Raw genomic sequence first — 21,149 nt, 5'->3', positions numbered from 1 at the left:
ATCAACTGTGAGATGGTCCATCAATTAAGGTGATCTATATGGAGTGAGATTTTTCAATAGTACTGTTTAATGCATTAATTATTATTAGTAGTAAATGTATTACTATTATTTAATGTATTATTTCCTTCTTTTTTGGAAATGTGGACAGAAAATATTTGGGAGGCATCTTGTGAAGTTTGGAATAGGCTCTGCATTCATTGACTAGAATGTGCTGAGCACTTTCCTGAGTCAGACCATCCTACTGATCTTTTCAATGTATAATATCACTATCTTACCAGCTTGGTAACATAAGCAAGAGTCATATGACCTAACCCCTCCATTAAGTCTTAATGTGCCTCTCAGTAGCTTACAAAATCAAACCCTAACTTAGAAAGTAGCACAGAAAACATAAAAACATAGGGCATAATGGCACAGCATGGGATTCTAGGAAAAATAAGTGTAATAATTGAAATTATGATGTATTTTCACAACAAAGTCAAAACAATCCTTGAAATCTGTGGTTTATGTTTCAGTACAAAATTCTCAGATGGGACATTTGAAGAAAGGGTTAAATCATACCAGAACTTTGGAATATTACACAATGTTGACATAAACCAAAATAGTTTGAATTTACAATTATGGATGAGTAATGGCATTTTAGAAATGACAGATTCTTAAAATATGCAGTCATATTTTTTTTAAAAAGCAGCTTTTGCACTCAACATACAACAATTAAAATTTCTCACAAGTGCAAAAAATACTTTCATTTGTGTAAGTATGTGGAAAAGAATATTTTATGGAATTGAAATTGTCCATTTTGGGACTGAAATTTCATGAGAATAGAATTCCTAGTTTTCTGTTAATTGTGGTTTGCTGGAAAGGATTGTCTCTTGTTAAAATTAGACCTCCAATCTGGCACTAAAATTGGAACAATTTTCTCAGTTCTGATTAAGTCATCACTATTACTGCTTATTTTTAATCCATGATGGTTTATCTATTCAACTAAAACAATTTTTAAGGACAACCCTTGGACCATTAGAATTCGCCATGCAGCAAATCATAAACATTTCTAGGTTGCTGCTATTTCTGACATCATACTTGACCCTAAAAAAGCAGCTGATTGTACAGCTGAATGAAGCACTAAAGCCAAATAGATATGCTGAAGTTGCCAAAGTTAAGATTTTCAGATTTTCTAGAACAGTAAAGGAAGGAATGGAGTATGTAATCTGTTACCGGCAGGCTAAACTTGTTTGTCAATGAGGATGATATATTCAATGTATTATGAAAGGATTACATAAGAACACATTTCCTTGATCTTAAGGGTTTATTTTCTCCTTTTAGCAATTACTAAAAAAAAATATGGAAATACATATGTAATATTTTCCTTTTGATATACACATGCAGCTGCTGCGTTAATCACTGGAAGCTCTACATGTCTATTCTAGAGAAGAAAGTATCCTATAATTTACATCAGCCAATGAGGACTGTGAAGCACACTGGAATTCTTTGAGATTAAAAATACAAATAAAACACATCCCTGAATAAACTCCACTTTAGACTGTGTCCTTTTGTATTATAGGACTTTATAATTAAGATTGAGTTGGAAAAAGCAGAAAATGGGAGCCTAGGATTTGCACTGGTAGGTGGAAGAAATGGCAGGGCTATCCTAATAAAAGCCATCAGCCCGGACAGCATTGCAGATCTAGATGGGAGGCTTCAAGTTGGTGACATCTTGCTGAAGGTAATGCTTGTTCTTCATTGTTTTGGCCCATTTTTTCTCTAACTACTGTGGCTCTACAGTGAGCAGTCTGTTTAGTATGATGATTGTGCAAATTCAAAATGTGAGGCTGCTCGACACAGTGACATGTTGAAGAAAGCATCCCTAGGCTCCTGGGGTGAGAGTGGTGGTCTGGGAATCCTCTTGCATACATTTCAGCTTCCTGCAGGCCTCTCCAAAGCTATTCTGCCCGGGAACCACCTGCCACACTGGCAAAAATCTAGAATCAAAGAAATGCAGCTTCATTTCCTACTTCTTTCACATTGCCTTACTGAGCAAATGCAGAGGGAGCACAAAGAATGGGGGAAAAAAAGGAAGCTTGAATAAAAGAGAGGAGACTGTGAACATATTCAACTGCCTATCAGGATGTGACTTCTGCTTGCTTGCTTTTTGTGGAAGGAAACCCAGCTGCATGAGCAGGAAGGAGGCTGTAGGGCACCCCAAGACATAAGCAGATCCAGAATAGCAGAGCAAGCAGCAAAGTACAGCTATTCTGCAGTGTAACTATGCCCAGCAAGGGCTCCACATGGAGATCAGGGGAGCAAGAGCCAGCTGACTGCAGTTTGCATGCAACAACAGATCAGCAGGAAAGTAGCAGGAACTTACCACAGGTATCCATCAAGTAATACCAAGACAACCAAAAAGCACAGGGATTAGGGCTTTTGAACCTTTATTTGTAATCTTTCTGCCCTAACCACCTTTTAATGGCAAATCATCTTTTGTACCCCAAATTATTCCCCCCCCCAGTCTCCCCTTTCAAGAGGTTCAATATTTTGTTGCTTTGTTTTCTATTTTTCATCTGCTTCCTTTTCTCCTACTTTTGCCATCTGAGGAGGGGAAGGAAATGGTGCCCTCTTAATGTGCCAGAAAGCACAGACTATACTGCTGCTGTACACTGCTGGCAATCATGGTATAAAAATTAGAGAGGAGAGGAGCAACTGAGTTGCTAAAATGGAAGAGAATAAGAATACATGAACTGCAGAGAAGATGTATAAAATATGCTCAGTGCTGAGATATGTAATAGCCTTTTGTTACGGGAATCTGGAGGTACATGTCTTTGTGTTTTTCAGGTGAATGAGACTTTAGTGTCTGGTCTGCCACGCCACACAGTTATAGATCTGCTACGCAAGGCTCGCGGCACTGTTCAGCTCACGGTCTGCCGAAGCGTGGCTTTGCATTGGGCTTATTCAGGCAATCAGAGCAATAGCACACCTTTCTCTCAAAACACAAAAGCACAGTCTGGTAAGCAGCTGCATCCACTCAGTATGTGTTAAAAGTGGGATTACATGATGCCTGGGCTCAGTTTTCCTATCAGCAAAACAATTTAATTTCACTAACTTTACAATTATTCCTAATTCATAGCTATGAATACAAGCAAGTTCTTTACCCTGCCTTACAGCACTGACTAAGCCATGCAAGACACAGGACCACAGGGAATGCCCAAGTGTGATTTTTAAATCTTGGAATGGTGGAGACAAAGCTGTGGGACCCTCAGAGACACTTTAACTTAGCTTGTGTTTTTAGGTTACAATGGTTCCTGGACTGCACTAATTTTACCCAGTTCTGTAGAACTTACTGATAAAAATCAGTGAGTTCCTGAGCCGGCTGCTAAAGTTCCTGACCCAGCTGCTAAAATCCGTTTTTCAGAAATTTCATCTCCCAACACTGCTAACTTACCTCCTGGAAAGACTACGACCTGTGATCTGTCTGGCAGAAAACTCCTCTCCCTTCTGTGCCTGCTCCTGCTCATGCTCAAACCTAGAAGCCTTAATTCCCAGGCTGTTTGCTATTAGTTTAAGAGCACATCCTCCTGCATCGGCAGCACTCAGAGGGCTGACTAAGTCTAAGGAAAGAAACATATATTGCAGCCCCTATTCCACTGAATACTCAAAATTTAAATATTCATTAAATCTGGGAGTGGTAGAAGGGACAGACTATTCTGAGGGCAGACTATGACCAAAACACTATAGATGTATAGGCCTCAACATTCTACTTCTTTGAATACTTATTTATTTCTTTCTGTGTGGAGAAGCTTCAATGGGAAGAAGGCAGAATTCCTCCTTAAAATACCATCTGGCCTACCTACTGGAAATTAGGAGCTTTGTTTCAAATCTCCTCAGACAAGAAGTCACAGTCATCGTTATCTTTTTTCTCCCCAGCTGACTGGACAGCACAGCTGACCGGTTTTTGGACATATTTAACAGCAAACATTTATGCATCTAGTTTGCAAACCTACTTGCCTAGCTATTCTAGGCAATTCCATGGTTAGGCAGCAGCTGTCTGTAGGGTTCAAGGATAACACTTCTCAGGCCTCAGTGTTTCACTGTCAGACTAAACCTAGTTCTCCTGAATTCCCAGCATGTGCCATGAGCACTGGAGAGTCCTTTACCTAGCTCAAGAGCAGGGCTTTTCCAAAAGAAGAGGTGTACAAACAGGCATGGGAGAGATGCAGGGGTGCCAAGTGGGTTGTATGCAGAGCTGGGGAGAAGGTGCTACGAGTCCCTGGCAGTTGAGGGCTCTGGGACAGCCAGATTGGGACCCTCAGAAGAGGCAGCCAGAAAAGGCCTAATTACTTAGGGCGACCTCGATGAATCTGAAGTAGCTAAAGGGAGTGGCATATGTAAGTTTTCCTATTTCTTTCTCAGTGATTGGCAACTGACTTTTCAACCAGTCTTACATTATAATGCCTTAAAGCCTCTTTCTGTAAGGCTGCAAGAACTATGTTCAGGTCTGATTTGGAAGGAGAATGTCCATTTCCCCATCCCAGCTCCACTTTAATTTTTGGGATAAGTGAGGCAGAAAAGGAGAGGCAGCCAGGTGTAAAAAGGCTGACCGAAGTTCTAGCTCCACTAAAGGGCCTGGCAAAACTCCCACTGGCTTTGGTGAGACTAGGTTTTCTTCAGCTGTGCAAATTCATAGGATTAGCTGGAGGGACGTTTATTTGGGTGTTGCACGACATTGGTGAATTAGACAGTTGCTGGGAAATTCAAACTGTTTTCCTGAACTAGTAAAAACCAATGGTATTATAGAAAAAATGGCATCAAAGCAAATCTGTGCTTTTTATCTCTCATCACTGTAGAGGAATGGTCTAGGTTTGGAAGGGCAGATTTAAATTCTGTTATGGATTTTTTATAACTCTGACTAATACAGGTAGCTACTTCAGTGCATCCTCTGGCCACCTGAATTACATTGGCTTCTTAAATAGTGATATATGTCATTTGTGTTTTTCTGCCCCTCCAAGAGCAACCAGGAAAGGAATATTTCCTTTCAGATTCTGTTCCTGTATCTCAGTTCCTCTTCCAAGACCAAAGTCCCATGGTGTGGGCTGCACAGAAAAAACGGATCTATATTTTCATGCTTTTGAAGTATTTTACTTCAATTTTATTTTTTTGTATTCAGATGACTGCAATGCTGAGGGAAGCAGAGGAGCTCAGCCTGCTTGCACCTTCAAGGAAGAAGAGGAATGCAACCAGATATGCAGCCAGGTAAAATTTGACTCAGGCTTCTAGAAGTTATCAGGCAATCTACTCATATGTTTGTGGACGGAAAGGGTTTGGCGCAATGCAGGCAAGCGAATTTAGAGCCACACCTTGTTCATGAAAAAAGATTAACTTGAGGGAAGTGTGCTGCAATCACTGGAGCTGGTAACATTTGAATGAGACTGAGATTCCACTGAGATAAGCACATATGAGCACATAGCTTAATATATACGCTAAATAGGGGGTAAATGAAAGTTGCACAAGCAATGCTAACTCTAGCGCTGTATAATTTTGGAATGAATGATTTATTAATTTTATCATTCTTCTAGTATCTTAAAATGTAATACACTTCAGAAGAATGCTATTCACCTGTCTTCCTATTAATGTTCATAACTCTGAGGCTCTCAAACTTCTTCAAATTGGGTTATGTTTTTAAATCTTAGTAAGTCCTCCAACACATTCCACATTCAAATTTTACAGCATCTATCCTTTCTGAGTTATACAACTATAAAACTTCTTTCCAGAAAATATAAGTCTTTTTAATCTGCAGAGCTAAAAAATGCCCCAAACGCTGCCTTAACCAATGTTAATGAAACTACAAAAAAGGAAAACAGAGGAAATCCTTGAACTGAATAAGCTAGGAAAACTTTTAAGAGGAATCTATTGATAAAGTTTTTAATACACAGTTGGAATGAATGTTGGAAATAAACTGCTAGGGACTGATAAAATATACTATCAAAACTAGGTTATGTCCATGATCTAACAAAGAAGAATGCCAAAGAAATAAGATTAATCAGAAGTAGGAGTTTCTACTAAGGTTACAGGTTTTTTACTAGACTCCAGCATTAGCAAGGCATTAATACACTCTTTTAGTTTTAAGCAGATGATTAAGTCTACCTGGTCAGCAAAGGATATGCCTAACTTTAAGCTCATGCTTAAATTTTTGCTGAATTGGTTCTTTAAAGTCTCTATTCTTTATTACTTTCAGCTTGCCTTTAGCACTGTCTACTTATTTGTGCTCTACTTTACAGAGCACCGCTGCTATATAGTTTTCGAAAATGACAAGCTATTGAATAATAAAAAAAAGAGAACAGATAGATAAAAGCAGCAGTAAAGTATCTTTCCTCTGCATAGAAAAAACAAAAACCCATATAGCATTCTCCAGTCAGTGTGGTCAGTATACGCAGAAACTGGATAAATGAAATCATGGATAAATGAAATCATGGTTAAATAGGCACCCATGAATTCCCCTATTCTAGTGGAGAAATATAAAGAAATTATTTTGTAAGATACAAGTGTCGGCTACTGTAATGACTCTTTGGAGTGTTCAATAGTTTATACTGTGTAACATGCTGGAGTGGTTTTCTGAGTGCATCTGGAATATTAAGCAGGGAAAGAAGAACTCCAGTCTGAACTTAGATTTAAATAATTATCTGTCAATTGTTATAGCTGAGAAGAGCCACTTCCATAAACCGAAGGCAGATGTCCTGCATCATAATCTGAATGCAGAATCCAGTTATCATTCTCTAGTACTGAAAAACAGTCACCAGTACTATTGCTTCTACTCCATCTGGAGGGCAATCGAGCGTCTGCCTCCTATGTTGAGTGTTTCTTCTGCAGAGCAGCTGCACCCTGCTTCTAACAGCTGGCATCGTTGTGTCTGGGATAAAAAAAGGAAATTATTACCAACAATTCCAGCTCAAAAACTGGTGCTTTCTGCTGCCAGGAGTTGGGAGGTAAAGAACAGATTGTGGATCATGATTCCTGTGTCTGCACTTTCTTTATGAGATCAGAGAGGATATAATTAACACCAACCTTTTTAAAGTTCAGCCATGCATGCCAGCTTGTACAGAGATTTCTGAAGGTTGCATTACTATGACGCTCACAAATACAACTGATAGAGCTTTTTACTTCCAGTCAGTCCCGCAGTGCTGAGTCAGTTATGTACTTTCTTCCGGATGTGGAAACTACTTTCTATCATCCTCTTCCTTCTTCAGAGAAGGATGCGTTTTTGTCAGATAATAAGAAAGAATATTGATGAAAGTAGCTATATCCTTTGTTTCTTTTTACTGATTTTTCACAACTTTTTCTTGTATTATACCTACAGGATCCCAAAAGTACACATAATTCCCTTCTGCGAGGTCAGCTGCCTGGACCAGAATATCAGGATATTGCCAGTAAGAATTCAGATAGGTAAGTCTCTCAGACACAGTAAAAATTATCAAAATAACTATTATAGATAGGTTATTCTTTTATTTCCAGAGCTATCTCAATATGATACGTAAGTACACACAGATGTCCCAAATTATACAAATATAGTTCTATCGAAACGCAGCTCCATCTGCAGAAAGCTGTCAAACAGCTTTCATGCAACAACTAAGAGAAATGCGACAAAAGCTTTTAGGCATATCTACATAGAAATTCCCTCGTTTTCCTAATGGTCTTACTGGCTTGGTTCTCAGGATTGCTAACAGCTTTCTGCTGCCACTGATGCCACTGGTAGGGTTAAATTCTAGTCTGGAGCTTATCCAGTTGGAGAACAAAAATAATCTACTGTAACATAAGTAACCAGTGATGCAGAATAACTAGCAAATATAAAAATACTGTGGTCATGAAAAATACCTTGAGGGCTTGTACACTGTGCATGTATGTACAATACAGTCCACAAGTGTAACCGCAACTCATGCAGACATGCCTTTAAACTTGCTAGCTGGGAAAGTGCGAGAAGAGCTGTGGCAGCCCAACTGCACTCGGGACGGACAGGTTCCCCATGAGTTTTGCTAAGTGTCTGAAGCATGTCCAGCAGCCTGTTCTGGACTCTGTTCTCCTACAGCTGTAGTAATACTGATGTTGAACCCTGGGCCTCTGGGGACCAAGAGAAGGTGGTGGAGGATGTCAATCCAAAGAAAGTAGTATGTGGGCACATAGTACAAGAAAAGAATAATTTTGCTTAAAGTTTTAAATGTACAGTACAAGGGGCAATCAAAGAGTAATGCAGTACTGATAAGACATGGACAGTTTGTTTATTGCAATGATACACAATATATGAAATATATGATTATTTTCTTCATCACTTATATTCCACATAAATGGAGAAAAGGTTATAAATACTTACATTTAAAACTTAAAATTTTGTAAGAACAATAACAGCCAGCCAATCAATTAGGGAAGAAAATCTTCCCTAACTTACTCATATACAGAGACCAAGTTTGAAAGAAGACTTGGGAACATTTTGAAGTGGGAACATCTGCATGAACATAAGCTTAGTGCCACTAGCTATTATCTCATCATTAATACAAAATTATCTTGTTCTATACCAGGTAATCAGATATGATTACTATTAAATTATCTTGCTTTATATGATATAAACAATATATCTATTGCTAATACTAAGTTATCTTATCCTATGTAAGGATAATAAGTATCTCTCCTGGTTGTTTTGCAATTAAGCCAGCTTTCTGACCCTCATCCTGTGATCTGAATCATTTTATTTTCAGTATTTTCTGGTAGTCTTACTTTCTATTTTCAAAAGCTTTAGCTATCTTGAACTTGCACAGTCTTCAATAGTTACTGATATTTGCAGAGCTGCTACTTACATTGTTCTCTTATTCTCCTTCTTAAGAAGAAGAATAACTTTTTTCTATTTTTTACATTATGTATTATAATCCTATACAGGATAGGATTATATAATATTGTAATATGTTGAAGCCTCCTAAAAGAGTTAAGAGAAAATATTAGCTGTGCAGGGTATTGGATTTGGCTAGTACAGGCATGTATGACCCATTCTGCACACATAATTGTATTCATAATAGTTAATAATTCACTATAGTTTTAGACATAATTTCTACCTAAAACATATTTGAGGACTCCATAATTCTCTAAATAGTTCAGGCAGTATTAGTTAGTTGGGCCTGTTTAGCTATGACAACCTCACTGTTTTTCATATACGATCCTGTTTCTCAACTATTTTTAACTATGACAAACTTTAAATACAGTTTTTGGTAGCATTTTATACAAACCATCCTCTCAGCTCTTTGAAAAAATACCCTATACAGATAATAGTATTTTTTTTTATTAACTTTGTTTGCAAACAGTACCCCAGACAAAAAGATACAATTAATCCTTGAGCTTATGTTCTTCCAAATTCAAAGTAATTCTTGAAAATAGTTGTTCAAGAAAGTAAAAAGCAATTGAAAATAGATTAAAACCAAAACCTTTGTACAGGCCAGATTATCGCAAATTATGCCACTTCCAGCAAGACCATTCAGCTACCTTTGTTTTACAGATATGCAAGATGTAAAAGCTACACAAGAAGAGAGAGTCAGCAGTCAGAATCAGACAGCTGGAACAATGAAGAGGATGATGCACCCCAGAGGACTTCCTTTCTACCTAGAAGTAACTGTGCAAAAACTTCTCCTTTCCCTAATGCAATAGGCCAGTCCCTCAGTACACGTATAGTGAGATGAACACTAATCCTTCGTACACAAGCTAAGGATCTGGTCTTTGTGTCTTAACTGTGGCCACGTGGGACACAGTTTTCTCCTCTGGTACACACCAGACCTCAGCAGGAAGAAGGCCAACACCAGGAGCTCCCAAATTCCTTTGAAGAACTGCTAGAAGGAGGGAACATGAGACTGAATGTTAGTTCACAGACTCAGGGAGGGCAACTCTGCTGGTCACTATCTGCTCATCACCTCTGTGTGCACCACAGCTGTAGAATTCACTGTCAAAAATATCGGCAACTCTTCCTTGAGCTAATGAAGACTCTCTCTCTGTTTTTAGTAGATGTCTGACCAAAGCCAGAAAAACAGAGATCATGTCATGTATTATGTCCTTCCCTAAAGGGAAAATAATCTCTGAACACATTGATTGTATTTGATTAGGTGTACAAACTAAGCAAGTAAGAGAGAAAGAAGGTTGCTGAATTAGTTTGAGCAATATCACAATACTTTTTCAAATCATGAACTATTAGATAAGACAAAGAAATGATACACTGGTTCAGTGGTTGAACCATAAAATAAATATTGCATTTTGGGTCAGAAGCAAATCTGTGGGATATTTTCAGTGCATAATTAAAAATTGAAATTCTTAATTTGTCCCAAAATGAATAAAATAAAAGCGGATGGATTATCTCACAAGAGCTAAAGAAAGCAGACCTGGATGTGGTAGAAGGCCTGTTTCATATATGAAAGACAATGTCGAAGAAGGCATTGAGAATTAACGCAATAAATTTCAGGAACATGTAACAAAATGTATTTGTTATAACTAGATATAATAGGTCCTTGAAATCATTCTTCTCTTCTCTCCCTTACTCTCCCTTCTCTATAGCTCCTCAAAAAAGTAACTTAAAGGCTTATATAAAAATGTAGAATGAAAGTGTCATATGCTATTTCAAGACTCTGTTCCTACAATCACTGTATTCCATTTTATATAGTAATTTCATTAAATACGCTAGAAAAGATGTGCTAAAACACGTGCAGAAGCATTTTCACAGATCAAGTGCTAAACTTCTCAGAGATCTCAGAAGAAAGCTTACAGAAGGAAATTGCATAGACATTCCTAAGGGAAATTCAGCTGCTTCTGTGCCAAACAGGAGAATTATTTGTGAAAGGATGCTGCTGTATCCCATAGATTCCCTGAAATACGTCTCTCTCCTTGCTGCTTCTGGCTCTGTGGAAGCAATGACTTGCTGGTAGCTTTTATTAGAGGTAAATTACAATCCTCCCCTTCATGCTGCCAAGCTGTGCTGGCTAGCAAACACAAAACTATAATCGATGTATCCTTTATTAGCTGCTCAAAGATATATTTTTTTCTTTTTTTTCTTTTTCTTTTTTTTTTTTTTTNTTTTTTTTTTTTTTAACTTCACCTGGAACACAGCAATACATGAAGGCTTATTGTGAACTAACATCTGTGTACCTGGCTGCACAGCTGCATAAAAGCACCCATAGGATTCTTAATCACATTTCATCAGGCATACATGATTAGTCTAAATCTCTCCCTTGATCCAAAATACTAAGCAGGCCTTCTCCTATTAACTACATGGAAAGTCCATTAATTTAAAACTGGAAACATAGTGATCAACTACGACATTTTTTCTGCCAACGTAACAGCAACAGCAACAGAGGCTTTTGTCATATGAAAGTAATTTACTTGGAAGATTACTTCCTTTAATGAAGCCACCTTACTTAGGAGGTGGAAAAACACAATGGGACTAGAAGGGTTTTTGCCCTGATGTCATACAGATGCAATAGCAATGAAATTATAGGAGTGTGTGAACCTACAGGGAGTCAAGCTCAAGCTCTAACTGCAAAACTGTCGCCATTTAGAAGCTGGTAATTTCCTACTGCCAAACCTGCAATGACCCAAAAGCCCAGGTCTGAGGTACAGGTGGAACAGGTGAAACGCGGAGGAAAAGGAGAGGCATGGGAAGTAGCCCTGCTCTGTCTGGAGCGGTGGGCTTGTCCTCGCTGGCACTCTCAGCTAACTTGTTCATAGGAAACCCTTACACCTCTAAGGGCTATAGAAAGTGAATAGAAAGAGTTTTAGATGCTCAGGCAAGACAGGTACAAGTCATCACCTAAGATAAAAACATAGCAAGTACAGGATTTATGTAATGGACTAGCAATGCCATCTTACACTAAGAAACCAGAGAGCATTGCTCCTTGTCTTCAGCCTACAGCAAAGTTGCAGAATTTATCTTACAGGCTTTTTCTGAGAAAATTGGGATTTTACTCTTTGACAACAACAGTGTATGACTGTAAGAACAAATTCTGTATTACTTATGCCTTGAGCCAGTATTTTTACCAAAGGAACTACTGTTTTCACTTTTCACTGTAACAGAACTAATATGCCTTTCCTTTCAATTACTCCAGAAGTGATATTTCTGGAGATTTAAATATTTATCCATATTTTTAATCTGTCATGTTCTGAGTAAGAACATATTCTTCAGGATCAGCTGATTATTAAATTGAATCCTGGCTTTGGTGCATGAAAGATACTTCATGTTTTGATTTTGAGGGAGAGTATGAGGTAAAATGAACAGAACAGAAGATATTTTCTGACTACGAGGAGGAAGAATTTACAGTGATTATTCCTAGCAGTGGAGTGTAACAATACTAATTTTCAGGAAACTATTGGAAGCATGAAGGTGATTTACTACAAAGATGTGGCCAGAGTCTCCTACATCAATAAAAATAATGTTAAAATTTACAAATTTTTTATTTAGAGGAGACTATTTTGAAACTGTGTAAGGCCAGCAGTTCCAGCAGTTAGGTCCGTTTTCAAATCTCGTGAAAGCTGGTGCTGTTTGGATGCATGGTACTGTTATTCTTCTTTCTACTGTGAACATAACTAAGCCAAAAGTATTTTCTGTGTTTCACTCCCCCAATGTAAGTTTAAAAATGTACTGAAGTACTACAGTCCCCTATTTTTTAAAGTCAAAGCTATGTGCTATGAATAATATTCATTAAAAACTCTTCTGTTCTTTTTGTTAATGCACAGGCAGGACTTTTGTTTCTGAAGATGAACTGGCTCAGTTAATTAACTTTAAACCCTCACTGACTGGAGTAGATCCAAGGACTGGCATCAGAGGTCTTATTCGAGGTCTTCAGCTACGGATTGAGAACCAAGAGGTCTCAAAAGAGTTTATGGTAAAGTGTGATTTCTTTTTAAGATCTGAGTGTTTTGTAAAGCTAAGAAAGCTTTTTATTAGCCTTCCACATGCTATATGGGAGATCTGTTTGTCTATCTTTACTGATCCCATTTTTTCAGAGAAACAGTCCAGACAGAATGGGGCTTCCCCTCTGTGCTTTTTGGGGGATGTTACATTTGGATCTCTCTCTTTACAGGCAGATCAGACTTACACTGTTTCCTGTCCAAAGATCCTGCCACAGATTAATTTTTCTTGCACAGATTATCTTTTCTCTGTTGCTCCCTCAGTTCCTCTGAACTTCAGCCTAAAAAGTGTCCTTGTGGTTGCAACAGAGCAAGAAACCCATGCTGCTAGGAATTCACTAGGTGAAGCACTTAGTTGATGAAAGGGAACACACATTTCACACAATGCTCCAGCAATCCATGGAACATATTGCCACAAGATGCTATTAAGGTCAGGAACCTTGTGGGACTAAAACAGAAAATAAAAAGAATAAAATACTTCCATGGATAATGAAAATAGACAGTTACATCTGATGGCATATAAATTATGAAGAAGTGTAAAATTATAAAACCCTATAAGCTTGTTTCAGGATATAAATGAAGTACTCAGGATGGAGGTTTTCAGTAAACTTCCCAAAGAACAGATTATCTCATGATTCTTCAACACAATACTGGAATTTTCTTTAATGGATGTACTTAGCATCAGTAAAATAGATTGTTCCCATTTTTCCACAGTAATCATGACTTTATCAGTTCCTTCCTACCCCTGACATTCTGAGTACAAAATCCCATAGGCTCAAGTCTACAGGATTTGTTAACTTTCCCCAAAGCTCAAGAATATAAATTAATTTCCATTCATTCCCTTCCATTACTATGTAGCATAAGATGCTACGAGCTGAGTCCTGTGTCCGCTCAGAAAATGTCCAGATCTAACAGGAAAAGCACTGACGTGCCCAAGTCAATGGGTATTTTATCCAACTAAAAGCTATAGTAACTGATGAAGACGTGAAAGAACTGGCACATGTGTTTCATGCTGTATACACCGTACAGTAGCATAATGTGCTGGCTGAGCATGGTGCAAGGTGGTACAACGCATATGAAGATGTAAAAGAGAGGAAAAAAAGTGAAGGTAACTCAAAAGAAAATGAAATGAAATGTCGTGAAATGTAAATGAAATTAACTTACACTTTCTGGTTCCCTGGCTTCACTGCATTCTGCTCCCCTAGATCCGCTATGAAACACTTTTGATCATGTAATTTACACTTAATATCATTGGTGTTGTTCCCTATATCCATCACTTCTTCTGACACTGAGAAGTATCTGCCGACATTTCCTGGTGATTCAGCCAGCATGTCGTTGATCAGGAATGCTGACTTTTGGCAAAGACACTATTCTAAACATCTGTTTACAGTAATATACACTAGGCATCTTTAATGACCAGTATTGAGGATGTGAGTTGAAACCTTGTTTGAATTCAGCAGAACTTTGTACAAGTTGAAGAAAATACAATGTAATTTGAATTCCTGGCCTAAAAGTTTAGAGCATGTTGTAGTGATTCTCTACTGCAAGAATTCTGTTTATTAGTCCTGGTCACATACATCAGTAAAACTTGCTTACTAACTCTATAGGTTCTCTGTAAAGGACATGAGCAACATAGATTGACTATTTCTCTTTGATCTAGGCTTTAGAACACATAAAACCAATAGATGACTGCAGAACTGGCAAAGCACCAGAAAACCGTGATAAAAACAGATATCAAGATATTCTTCCATGTAAGTATACACACCAACGAGACACACACACACATTGAATGGATGAAGACATGGGAAACCAGAAGAACAGCTATAAAACTGAGATGTAGGAGGCAAATCTAACACATCCTGAGTCACAGAGAGCTCCACTAATAATGAAATCAGTGAGATTTTCCCAAAAGAGGTGGAGTTGGAGCTGAGAGTTTATGTAAGGATGTCTGTGCTGCATGCATGTAACTTGCTGAAGCATCGTCCTCCATGCGGTTTGGAAGGGGGCCAGCTGTCTTAGTGTTTCTTTCCCTCTTTTCAGAGACATTGATCTACTGTATTTCTGTGGGGAAACGTAACTTGAACTATAATAGCAGCTCTTTAAATCTACTTAAATCTATAGTTATGTCTAATGCTTGTGACACAGTGGAATTCTGGAAAGAATAGAGGAAATCATAGAGTTATGTAGCTCTTGAAAAGCTACAAGATTCTTTTGGAAGTATCTGAAAGCATAATATCCAACCTGATTTTTCAGCTACTCGACTCCGATCTGATTCTAAGCCAGAAAGAAGTTTCATCACTGATAAAAAGTAATTTTAGAGGAAATATTTGAATTCAAGAGCTGAATGATTGCATTTAACAGGGATCTCTCAAACCTGATTTCCAATGTGCTGCCAAACTGTTCTCTGAGAAGCATCATGACAGCAAGAGAACACTTTCCTTTTGGACCATTGAAGCCTTTCTAAACTGCTGCAGCAGGACTACACATACAAAATTTGTAACATAGCCACCTCTGTATATTAGTGACACAGTACCGATAATTCAGATCTCCTGTTTTACCAGTATCCAGGTACAATGGCCCCATGCTATATATGAATAGCAGTGTGGAATACAGTATTTTGAATGACTGCCAAACAATTCTTTGTTAATTAGAAGGCTTGTCAGAGTGTGATGGAAGTACCTTAAGAGAAATACAGCTGCAGTGAACCATACAATGTACTTGCAGGAATTCTTATTAGCAGTGACTGATACTAGTGCTGCCAGCTAAATGTATTCTAAAAATCAGAGACAGTATTTTGCTGCTAGAGGCTCAGGTTCCCCATCTCTTAGATCCTAGCCATGGTAGAACTCAGTTTCGGATTTACAGCTGAAAGACCAACTTTCTGTTTCTGTGCAGATGATAAGACACGAGTTCCTCTTGGAGAAAACAACGGCTACATTAATGCAAGTTATATCAGAATGAAAGTTGGAGAAGAGGAACATTTCTATATCATAACTCAAGGGCCCCTGCCTTCCACCATAGCTGATTTCTGGCAAATGGTTTGGGAGAATGAATCAGATGTGATTGCTATGATGACAAAAGAAGTGGAGCTAGGAAAAGTCAAATGTCATCGATACTGGCCTGAACCTCCACATGAATCTATAGACCTGGCTAATTTCCATCTCAGGCTAGGCAGTTACCAGATATTGGAATACTTCATAATTAGAATAATAGAAGTGATCAACAAGCAGGTAAGTTTAGTTAATATTTTTGTAGATGAAATTGTTTACGTGAACATATATTGAGATTATTGTTTGTTTCTTCTGTCATATTTGCTAGGTATTTTTTAGAATGTGAACATTTGAATAACAGGCATGAATTTAGGACAAATTTTTGCTCATTGCACAAGCAGAGGATCCAATACTACACACTTTTGGGCAAGAATGTTCAAAAATTAATTCTTTAATAGTCACAGAACTGGTGTGCTCAGAATTGCTTATTATTCTTATGAAATCACATCATCAGTAAGGGCTGTCAGAGTGGTCTCCTGTTCTATAATGATGGGTGGAAAGAAAGAGGGGGAGAAGGTAGTTTTCATTCCAGAATTTAGAAAGAATGACACATCTTTCATTCATGCAAAGACACGAATGCACATGAAGTTACAAATCTGAGAGCAAATTAAACTCCTAACAAACACAGAACCTAGTTGCAAGAACATGTAAATTGGAACTTAAAAATTCAGAGCAATTTCAAAGGACAGATTAGTTCATGGAATTCTTAAAAGATTCTAACTTGTTCCAGATCAACTTGATTTTTTTTTTCTATCAAGAAAACAAATTTTCTATACAAAGAAAACATGATAGATCTTATGTCTCTTGAGTACAAAGCACCGAAACAATTTCAGTAACCAGTACTGGAATGTTCTAGTTTTACAAATACCTTTGTTTTCCTTTCTAAGCAACAAATAAGATAACTATAGCCTTACAGGGCAACCAAGTAACTTCATTATCTCATCCACAATTATTATCAAGCAAATTTCTTAGGCCTGGGGCATCTGAGAACGCATTTCTGTAAAACCGAAAGAAACCTTAGAACCCATCTACTTACTGCATCCCAACCCCAGGCCACAGAGGCGTAACAGGGCTCCTGGGAGCCACTGCTACCTTCTCTCCGTGCATCTATCTTTTATGGTGTCTGCCTTGCAGCTCACAGCCTTTCTGTAAGTAAGTAGCACACAGAATCAGAAAGTTTCTTCAACCCTGACATGAATATGGCTCTAATTCACTGAATGCCTTGGTTGTCTAAAGAGCATTTTGTTTCATAAGCCATCCTGACTGGAACTTTATCAGGAAGGCTTCAGTCCTAAAAGCTCCTGGATTCTTTTGTGTTGTCTTCAGTTATCTAAATAATGATTTTGCAGAAGAGTTAGTGGATAGACTCAGGTCTTTATAATACAAGCCTTTACCAGAATATGACAATACTCTTGCTTTTTTCATTTAGCTTTTTTTGATGGAAATACCGGGGAAAAAGCAAAAGCTCTTTCCTCTGTTGCTTGTATTCATTTTTTTCAGTTGACTTTATATAACTATATTACTAATATTTCAGTCAATACACATTTCCAATCTTTCTCTTCCAGACAGAAGAGAAACGCAGTGTAAGTCATTTGCAATTTACCACTTGGGCAGACCACGGTACTCCCACACTGGCTGAGCAGCTTGTAAAATTTATTTGTTACATGAGAAAAGCTCACAAGACAGGACCTGTTGTTGCTCACTGCAGTGCTGGTATTGGAAGAAGTGGAGTTTTGCTGTGTGTTGAAGTTTTGCTGAGCTATATAGAAAAAGATCTATGTGTAAGTATCAAACAAGTCATTGTTAAGTATTGCAATGCATTATGTACTACGAACCAGTATGTATGTTAATGGTATGTATGGGAGTCTTAGAGCAGAATAGTTTCTGGTACAATTCACCCTAAAAAATAGAATAAGCCTTGCTTTTATTGTTCTGAACAACAGAGACATTAATTAAAAATACATCGTGTGTAAAAGAACTGAGTTATAGCTTTGCTATCAGGACATGTTTAAATCTTTCTTTTTAACTTGAACTTCAGCAAAATAAGATCTGTTCTCTCCTGATAGTTCAACATCAAGCAGATAGTGAGAGATCTGAGACATCAGCGTTTTGGCATGATTCAAACTAAGGTAAGTTCTCAATATTCAAACCAGACTATGATTTTAAAAAGTCCAATTCATGGTACACATCCACATGCTTTGGTAAATCAGAGGCTTAAAGCATAATTTTAGCCCTCTCACTTGAGGAAAATGACAACTTTTCATGCAAGTGTGTATAGATTCAAATATAAAAATTGCAATACTTAATAGCTGAAATAAAAAACAAGAAAATAACCTTTGGTGTAGCTTATAGGCACTTGAAATTCAGTCCAAAACAACAATGCAGTACAGATATAGGGCCAACATTTTGTTTTAGGCAAAAAGAAAGGCAAGTAACAGGGATTACAAACAAAACAGGTAAGATCTCGTAAGAACTACCCTGCAAAATTGCAACCACTTCAGTTGAGTCAGAACTCAACTCTACTGCTCTGCTGCTGAGCTATCATCTCAGTAAACCCATCTATTTAGCCAAATCTGGCCCCATAAAGAGTTTTCATATAGGAAAAGACAAGATGAGTTTAGCTGAACTTTGAGCAAACAGGAGCTGTGAAGAAAAGCAGGATAAGGCTGGGCTAAGTGACACAGAGGCCACTATGTGTTCCCTTTTCTTTACGTAGACAAGTATTTAAGCACATGCTTAAAGGATAACGCACATCTTCAGGATAATGACTGAACACGTGACTAAACTTATGCCTGTAGATAACCTCCTTTGACATCAGTGAGACTTGAACACATGCTTACAGGTACCTCACTGAATAAGAAAGCATTCTTGAACTTTTATGAATGATAGAACAAAAACAACAAGGATGTCCTTAACTGTCTAAGTGATTGTACCCACACTGCAAAGTTACTAATGTTATAAACAGCATTTCAGCCAGTTCATTATTCTTTGTCTATAACATGTTGAATGTTATTGGATATTTCACATTGGTGCCTTTGCATACAGGATCAGTATTTATTCTGTTACGAAGTTGTGCTGAAAGTCCTTCGGAACATTCAAGCCATGGACCCCTACTGACTGCAACAAGACTCTTCCCTGTTGCTATTATTCTTGGACTCCCTGGGACCACTCAACCATCGCTATAAAAGGATGTTAAGCCAGGATGGACAAGTGTTGTACTACATGCTCTGTTAGATTACTCTGATTTTTAAACTATGTTTAAACTTTGCTTAACATGCTTTAGGTAAGTCATCTAAATCTTGGCTGGCAGTTTGGAGAAACAGCCAGAACTGCAACACTACTGGTAAATTACAATGGACACTTTGAGTGTTCTCTGTAATAACATGTTAGCTGTTAGGAACATATTTTTGGACTGTGATGAGGAGAAAGCAGCCTCTAGATTTAGCTTTACTGTCCGAAGGCCGGCTGAAAAGACCTAGGACTCTGTTGGTGTTGGCTGAAGATTAGCTAACCCTTGCATATAGTTATACACTTTTGGCTCCTGTATTGCAAATCAGTATTTTCTATTGTAGTTATGCTTTTTGTGTAGAAAGATTCCATTTATTTACCTCTAGTTGCTTGAACAAAGTTGAATCATTTCCAGGTATCACTCCAGCATGTGAATTTATACAGCCATCACTGGAAATCTTAAACCAAGAGACTGATAGAAAGATAGGACACCTCAAAACCCTACCTAGTGCTCTTCAAAGTAGCAAGCAGTTCTAGCAATTGGAAGAAATGTTCACTTTTTTCCAGTGACAGAAACAGCTGTAGATAGTGTTAGTATTCTTTCACTGTGCACCTATGTAAAAAGGAATGCAATACTAAACCAGATGAAATAACTGGGTATGTGTGTGCATTGTGGCACACACCTTTACACTTCTCTCCCTGATCATTTCCATTGATTAACTATCACATAATTCTTATTTAGGATCTGGTGCAGTTTATGGAAAGTCCCATTGGTTGCAGTACGGGCTGAATCAGATCTTTAAATCAGAGTAAATAACTCTCTGTGCAGTTTATTTCTCTAATAAAAAGTGTTTCCGTTTGTGAGAGTTTGAATTTGAGCAGATATCTACTGTTTCCCCAACTGTCTACCCCTGTGAGGTTTAAACCTAAATTAAACTTTAGAAGGCTCTCTGGTGTCTCTTACAGGGCGGTTCATTACGGGGTTTCATTTGTCTGAGTTCATAAGATTGTAACTATTTCTATAGTACTTCTAGTTCCTTTATCTAGAAGCTAATATATATATATACAGTGGAATTATTAGATATACATTGGAAGAGTAACTTTCACACATAGGAAATGGTAACAGCACTTATTTGACTAAATTGTACATATTTTAAAAAATTCACTGATTTCAAGAAAGGAGAATATATTAATAGGCATTTAACTATAAAACTACAGTATTGAAAAGACAATAAAATAGCTATTTCTTTTCATTATGAATGAGAATGAGAGGTTTATGACTCAGAAAGAATGAGGCATTAAATACAAAATAAAAATCTGACTTTTAGAAAAAGCCACTGTAATACAATCGTGATTAAGGCCAAGGGCCATTTTTGGCTTTCTGCCCTCAGATACTTTGCTGGAAGTCAGGAAAAACTGGAAATAGGATTTATATGAGCCAAATGCTTAATTTCAATCACACTGACAGAAATCCAGAGTAACTCTAAAACAGTGGAATAACTCTGGACTTATATCAGTGTAAATACAAACAAAATCTAATGTTTTGTCTTAAATTAATTGAATTTGAGCCTTCTAGAAAGCATTATTCTCGCTATATTACGAATTTACTATATTTATGTTGCATATAAAGGACTGTTTGCACAATTTTATCACGCATCATCAGCCAAATTTTTGTTCCTAACTTTGTTACCTCCATTTGGTATTTGGCCTTTTAGTTTGATTTTATTTATTGTACATTTACTACTATGCAAAATAACACTGCACACTAATGCACAATTCACTTTTTGTACCACAAAAACTTTAAAAAGCTTCTCAGTGAAAATATTCCTGGATTTTATGCAAAGATGATTCTTTCTGTGGTTTAGAACAAGTATTTGGGATTCGGAAGATAGCTTTTGTGGCGCTATTTATTCCTCATTTGTGCATCATCTTTGCAGCTGTTTGACAGAAGTGTTTCTTGTT

General features: G+C 37.5%; 1 protein-coding gene across 2 annotated transcripts in view; it reads left to right on the top strand.

The window, feature by feature from the left end:
• FRMPD2 (FERM and PDZ domain containing 2) overlaps positions 1-19,115 on the top strand; it is a 66,878-nt gene extending 47,763 nt beyond the window's left edge. The window contains exons 36-46 of one of the 2 annotated variants that reach the window (XM_085324716.1): positions 1,559-1,720; positions 2,827-2,998; positions 5,156-5,241; positions 7,343-7,428; positions 9,530-9,630; positions 12,736-12,884; positions 14,570-14,660; positions 15,805-16,139; positions 17,525-17,740; positions 18,026-18,088; positions 19,005-19,115. In XM_085324716.1, coding sequence (XP_085180842.1) covers positions 1,559-1,720; positions 2,827-2,998; positions 5,156-5,241; positions 7,343-7,428; positions 9,530-9,630; positions 12,736-12,884; positions 14,570-14,660; positions 15,805-16,139; positions 17,525-17,740; positions 18,026-18,088; positions 19,005-19,076 — 1,533 coding nt within the window. In that variant the 3' untranslated portion in view covers positions 19,077-19,115. Of the gene's footprint in view, positions 1-1,558; positions 1,721-2,826; positions 2,999-5,155; positions 5,242-7,342; positions 7,429-9,520; positions 9,631-12,735; positions 12,885-14,569; positions 14,661-15,804; positions 16,140-17,524; positions 17,741-18,025; positions 18,089-19,004 lie in introns of both variants that reach the window. The other variant, XM_085324715.1, reaches the window with a different exon arrangement.
• The last annotated feature ends 2,034 nt before the right edge of the window (positions 19,116-21,149 follow it).

Source organism: Rhea americana, unplaced genomic scaffold, assembly GCF_003343005.1.
Source record: "Rhea americana isolate MKP2758 unplaced genomic scaffold, rheAme1 scaffold_93, whole genome shotgun sequence".
NCBI lineage: Eukaryota > Metazoa > Chordata > Aves > Rheiformes > Rheidae > Rhea > Rhea americana.
This window is presented reverse-complemented; position numbering and strand designations above follow the sequence as displayed.